The sequence below is a fragment of the Lipophrys pholis genome (genome assembly GCF_963383615.2).
Source record: "Lipophrys pholis genome assembly, chromosome: 2".
NCBI classification, from domain to species: domain Eukaryota; kingdom Metazoa; phylum Chordata; class Actinopteri; order Blenniiformes; family Blenniidae; genus Lipophrys; species Lipophrys pholis.
This window is the reverse complement of record NC_137636.1, coordinates 30,791,008-30,797,007: the sequence shown is the minus strand read 5'-3', so window position 1 is coordinate 30,797,007 and position 6,000 is coordinate 30,791,008. Positions and strand designations below refer to the sequence as shown.

The 6,000-nt window shown below is 44.1% G+C and overlaps 1 protein-coding gene across 1 annotated transcript in view; it reads right to left on the bottom strand.

Moving 5' to 3' along the window:
- Nucleotides 1-427: 427 nt before the first annotated feature.
- tox3 (TOX high mobility group box family member 3) overlaps nucleotides 428-6,000 on the bottom strand; it is a 44,469-nt gene continuing 38,896 nt past the window's right edge. The window contains exons 4-7 of the mRNA XM_080458768.1: nucleotides 3,056-3,319; nucleotides 2,712-2,942; nucleotides 2,431-2,511; nucleotides 428-2,213 (exon numbers count right to left, since the gene is read on the bottom strand). Of these exons, the coding sequence (XP_080314894.1) occupies nucleotides 1,359-2,213; nucleotides 2,431-2,511; nucleotides 2,712-2,942; nucleotides 3,056-3,319 (1,431 nt within the window). The 3' untranslated portion in view covers nucleotides 428-1,358. The remainder of the gene's footprint in view (nucleotides 2,214-2,430; nucleotides 2,512-2,711; nucleotides 2,943-3,055; nucleotides 3,320-6,000) is intronic.

The window sequence follows — 6,000 nt, the reverse complement described above, 5'->3', positions numbered from 1 at the left end:
AAAGAGCAGAAATGCACTATGTGATTTAGCAATCCACAGGTCGTTTAACAATGTTTTAATTAAAGCCTCACATATTAAAACTTTACAACAGGTGATATGAAAAATGTACATCATTTTCTGTGTTTCTTGTTTTCCTCAGGGACTTCTGTACAGCTGGCAAAAATACCTCCGATGCCTTTTTCAGTTGGCTTTGGCAGTGCAACAAACCGGCTCTGCTCGATTCTTTTCTTTAAACAGTGACAGTATCAAGGAGCAGAGTAAAAATACATCAATCCCCAAACCATCTGCTTTGATCCGGAAATTTGTATTTACCATAAAATATCCCCTTTGTTACACAAAATAAAACCATAATTTAATTGTTAAACATCTGAAGTAAAAACAAATAGATTAAAGAAGCATTTCTTTTTTTTTTTCCTTTTCTTTTTTTGGAGGGGGCGGTGGGTTAAGAGGTGGGTCGCCAGTTACACGCTTTTGGACAACTCATCTGGAGGGTAAATTACCGGATAAAGGAGGTCTTGTCTCTTCCCACTCTACAAAACATGTACAGCAGATTACAGCTACAGTTTGATGATGTGGTAACATGAATGATTTATGGCAGTCTCTGTCTCGGTCCGTTCTTTCACAGATCTTCAGCCCAAAACCTTTTTTTTTTTTGTGTGTCTGTTTGTTTTTATGTTCACTTGCCGCTCATTGTTCAGGAGACATTGTCTGCAATATGTGTCATGGATTGAAACGTGGTCCAGTGTCACCGGGGGGGGGCCTCCAGCTTGTGATGTTCCAACGGTCACAGAGACGGCTTGAAGTTAAAGAAAGTCTGCTCTATACTGGCCAGTGTGGGAACAAAGAGCCATGTGTGGGTTTACTGGTTTCCAGCACAGGATCCTGTGAGTCACTCAGCCCAGGAAGGAGCTGATAAAAACAAAAAATCCTTATTTTTTTTCCTTAAATATGCACTGGAAATGTCCTTCCGCTGTACTAAACAACTGACAACTCTGGCCTCATAAATAAAGCTTTATTGTTAAATAAAACAGCGAAAGACACCTGTCTTTCAACGTATTGTGTGTCCAGTCAGTAAAAATTGACAACCGATAGACCTCACAAACAAATAAACAATCACCGGGGGCTCACTCTTAAACAGGCTTCTGCCACAGCTCAGCCTATTTCAAAGAGGAAAAAAAAAAACCCCAGCGAACACGTTTATCCCCTGTACACACATGTGTATATCTGTCTATAACAATGGACACGTTCTTTGTATAACATTCTAAATCGTACACACTTCTTAAGTGCAACTTAGAAAAGCAACGTGGAATGATGCTTTTATTCTTTTCCTGTTCTTTGAGATAGGATTTCCATTTGGCTCAGTAAATGCTGACCTGGGACAGGACCTGGGCGTGGGCCTGGATTTGGGAGGGGTGTGGTTGCTGCTGGGGAGCTGGCTGAGGGCTGCCAAGTGATGCAGTGCCTCCCACTGAGTGGGGCGTACCGGGGGAGTGCTGTGGAGGAGAACACTGCGCCTGGTGCTGCTGCTGCTGTTGTTGCTGCTGCTGCTGCTGCTGTTGCTGGAGATGTTGAATCTGCTGCTGGTGCAGCTGATGTTGCAACTGCATGTGCTGCAGCTGCATTTGCTGCTGCTGTTGCTGCTGCTGCTGTTGTTGTTGCTGCTGTTGCTGTTGCTGCTGCTGCTGCTGCATGTGGTGTTGCTGCAGCTGTTGCTGGAGGTGGTGCTGGAAATGCTGATGCTGCATCTGCTGCTGGATCTGCTGGTGATGCATCTGCTGCTGCTGCATTTGATGGTGCTGGAGGTGCTGCTGCATCTGCTGCTGCTGTTGTTGCTGCTGCTGAAGCTGCTGCATTGCATGCTGCTGCACCGGTTGCATGGGCGGACTCATCTGAGACACCGCCGTGGACTGGGCGCCCGCCACCATGGGCCCTCCAGCGCCCATCTGGCCAAGCAGCTGCGGCGGCATCCCAGAGGACATGTTCGGGTGGGAAACTGTGACCGAGGTTACGATCTGGCTGCCCCCTAGTCTCATCTGCAGGGGCTTTGGGGCAATAGCCCGGGGCAGCGCCTGTTGAAGGGCCTGGGCGGCTGATGGCATTGAGGGGTGTTGGTTAAGGGGTGAGGGCATTACCATGCCGGGGGACAGAGTGGTGGAGGCCAGGGTCTGCTGGACTGAGCGGATGGTCTGTGCCTCCGCTGACTCTGCTGCAGCCTGAATAGAATCAAAATACAAAAAAACTTAAAAAATTCATGCTTTTCATCCTTGGGCAATGCTACATCTTCCAACTCTAGGTGCACTGTATAGACTCTGAAGTGTCAATACTGTTACTTCTGACATCACAAACTGTACCGTTTCACAGTGCATAATATAATCACTCCAGCGTTATATTTAGAGTATTTCCCAATGAACGGAAGAAGTGGATTCTCACCTTGGAAACCAGGCTCGCACGGTATGCGGCTAGAGCTTTCAAATATTCTTTCTTGGCTGCTTCTGTTTTGCTTTTATAAACCTGCGATGACAAAGACACAAAGATTATATGTGGGTGCACAAGTAAAGCTTCGTAGGAAACACTTAAACCAATATAGAGTGAAAAAAAACAACCAAGTAGCATACTGTGTATACTATTTGTTTTATTGTCTGAATCCAGCTCTAAGAAGAGCTTTTAACCACAATGTCTGATAGTCACGATTAGTCAGATGTTCGATGTACCTGCTTCTGTTCCTCCCCAAGGCCGTCCCACATGGAAGCCACAATTTTTGACACTTCTCCAAAGGTGGCATTGGGATTCTGACCCTTGATAGCAGCCTGAGTGTCTCTGAAGAACAGGGCATACGCTGACACTGGCTTCTGGGGCTCGTTTGGATCTTTCTTCTTCTTCTTTTTCGGAGTCTTGGGTTTCTTTGCTGGGTCAATGGGAGCTGGTCGCTTCTCGCCAATCACCTAAAATTGGAATTGTGATAAAGATTGTTACAAATACCTAAATATCTTTTACCAGTTTCTCTCCCATTATCTTTTACGCTGGTGGTCTACATTATCCCAGACTCTGTACTCACCCTGTTACCGTCGTCCTGGTCGTCTTCATTAATGGAGCTGGAGGGCGACGGCGTGGCGGACTTGCTGGCAGGTGGCGACGGGGAAGTGTGGGTGATGTTGGGTCCTGTCATGTTTAGGCTCAGCTGAGCATTGAGCTGGGACTGGTTGATGGTGGTCAGCTGGTTTCGTGGCATCATGCCGTTGGGGCTGTTCATGCTAATGATAGACTTCATCACCATTGCTGGGTTGGGTGGGTACTGACGTAGGTGGCCAGGTCCAACATTCTATAAAGAAAAGGAAATACCTGTTGTAAGAATGGAATTTCATTCACCGTCCACATTATTGATTCCACTCGTGGACTTTCCTCTGGTTTCAACCAGCCTCTGAAAGTCTCATTGCACAGGCGTCGTGCCGCTGGCTGAGCTCCTGTACCTGTATCACTTGGCAGAGTGGAAATCGGGTCACAGGATTCTGTTTGATTGTTACGCACCAGATCACATGTCATGATGTGCCGGGTCTTCAAATGTCTCTATTACAAGCCATGATAAATTATCTGGACTCTGAAAGGACTAGTTTTATAGGAAAGTAATAAATGGCTGCACAGCTTGGTTGAATCATTTTAAAACTCCATTGTATGGAAATGTGTGACGGTGCCTTACGCTTCCCGGTCCCTGCAGGGGAACAGCGGACTGGAGTACATAACTTCAAATGCCACAATATAAAAGTCTGCGTTTGTATGCAAGCACCTACATGTCAGTTTAGTTTGAAGTAGCCACAAGCCTGCATGCTTTATTTAAGGTCATAACTCTGTGAAAGAGGCACCTTTCATAAATCATGTTTTCCTGTCAAAAAGGGAAAAAAAAAAAGTACTTCTGTGCAATCAACTCCATAAATCAACCAGTTGAAGGAACGAGGCTTATGGGCTTTGGACAGATCCACTGGCTCCTACCATGTAAGGTATAACGCTTTTAAAGTCTTTTTCACTTTTGCCTGGTAGAATATTCGCTTCTTGAAAGAGTCTTAAAGAAGGATGTCGGCAACATGTTTGCATCGATTGAGGTGAGGATGAAATTACGGGGCCTGCCGGCTCTCCAGAGAGGAGACTGATCAGAGAGCCAGTGGAGCTGACATGGTGCAGGGGAGGGGGGTACGTGAACACAACAGAAAAAGGTGATTTGTTCTCCCTGGGTACATCCATCTGGTATTCAGCAGCAGCACAAACTCAATCTCTCCCCAACATCAACACATCATAAACCCACGCACCTGGTTTTATTGAAAGAACCTTATGAATGCCCGTCTTCAAAAACAATATTGTAACACCATTTCAGACAGAAACATATTGGATCTACAATCCATTTCTTTCTCATATGCCATGTCTGCTGCTTATCATAAATACAATCTATGAAGTGACAGCAGATTTATATTTACATGTTCCAGCAGCTTTCGGCAGAAGGAAAAAAATAAGGCGAAAGTTAAAAGGGGAAAAGAAATTGGAGCCATATTGTTATGATTCTTCAAATATGGAAATGTGGCAAACAAAAAGCCGCAATAAACAAGCCTGTGACCAAATGACTGCGATTTACATATTTGCAGCTCGCCGTGTAGTCATTGCTATTGTCATCTTCATTACTGAGAACACAGTCGCTCGCCGTTTGCTCTTTGCTCGCTGCGAACATCAAAAGATGTGCACAGTGAGCTCATTAGTCCTGGCCATCTGTATAATAACACTTTCGCCCAATCCTTATGGTGCAGTTTTGACTTGGAGCAATTGCCCATTCCGCCATTTGTTTGGAATATGGTGATTTCTTTAAAACAGCTTTCGTAGGGTATACATTTTACCCCCTCCAAAAATTCCACAAATGGCTGCAGTTACGCACTTAATTAATTTTACGCACATTCAAAAACCTGACCGATGTCTTACTTACTACATATTGCAGCAGCAAGCAGAACGCCAGCTATTTAGCTATTAGCACCTTGCGCTACGTACAAAAGAGCAGTGGCAGTAACGTCAGCGAAAACTCGCTGCGTTAACGCGTCTGATCCGACTGAAAACATAACACATAAGGTACTGACAAACTAGTCCAAGAAATCATCGACAATAACAGTAGTCTTGATTGTGAATATGAATCTGAGGGATGTTTATTTATGTCTCTCTGCCTTCTCATTTGCATTTTGATTGTGGCATTGTCGGCAGTCACAGCAGACATCTAAGCACATATTTTGATAGTCATCGTAAATCTGCAAATAAGTCTTTATCTCCAGCACACAGCGGCCAGATGTGCCCTCCTTATTCATGCTGTGTTGAGGTGTTTGTGTTTTCATGTCAAACACTGGAAAAACCAACTGGCACTACTTAATCAATAAAAGCATTTTTGAACGTAAATGATGTTTGTAACATTTCCCGTAGCAAAAGCGAAGGACAATACATTGCAAGAAGAGGAAGAAATAGCTTGTTTTGTGTATTATCTCGTTGGCTTGAACCACTCTTAACACAGCAAACACCCTGTGCAGAGCCACATAAAGCTTTCTGAAAACTAGCAGATGAGGAAAAAAAAAAAAACTAACTACTGACAACGTGTGAAACCCTTTCCACAATAAACACAGGCCAATAAACACAGCAGCAAGACTCAAAACATGCAACATGTGCAAAGTGATAAAAATCTCAACACTGATGTTGAGAGGAAAAAAAAAAAAAAAAGCTTCAGTCTGTTCTTAAAGATATTGGAAATCAGAATTTGGGGTAAGAATTTATGAACAGTGGCACCCAAGCTGTAACAGGCTGAAAAGAATGTTAACAAGTTCAATTTCCATTCAATCAATGCCAGAGCTCTTGGAAATGTTCCATGGCAGGAGAGGGGTAAAATCATCTATATGGTAATTATAAGGATGAATCCCCCAGTAACTTTCGCCAGCATGAAAGGTCAGTCCTATTAAAGATAGTTTATCAGCGCTCTGCACATATTCC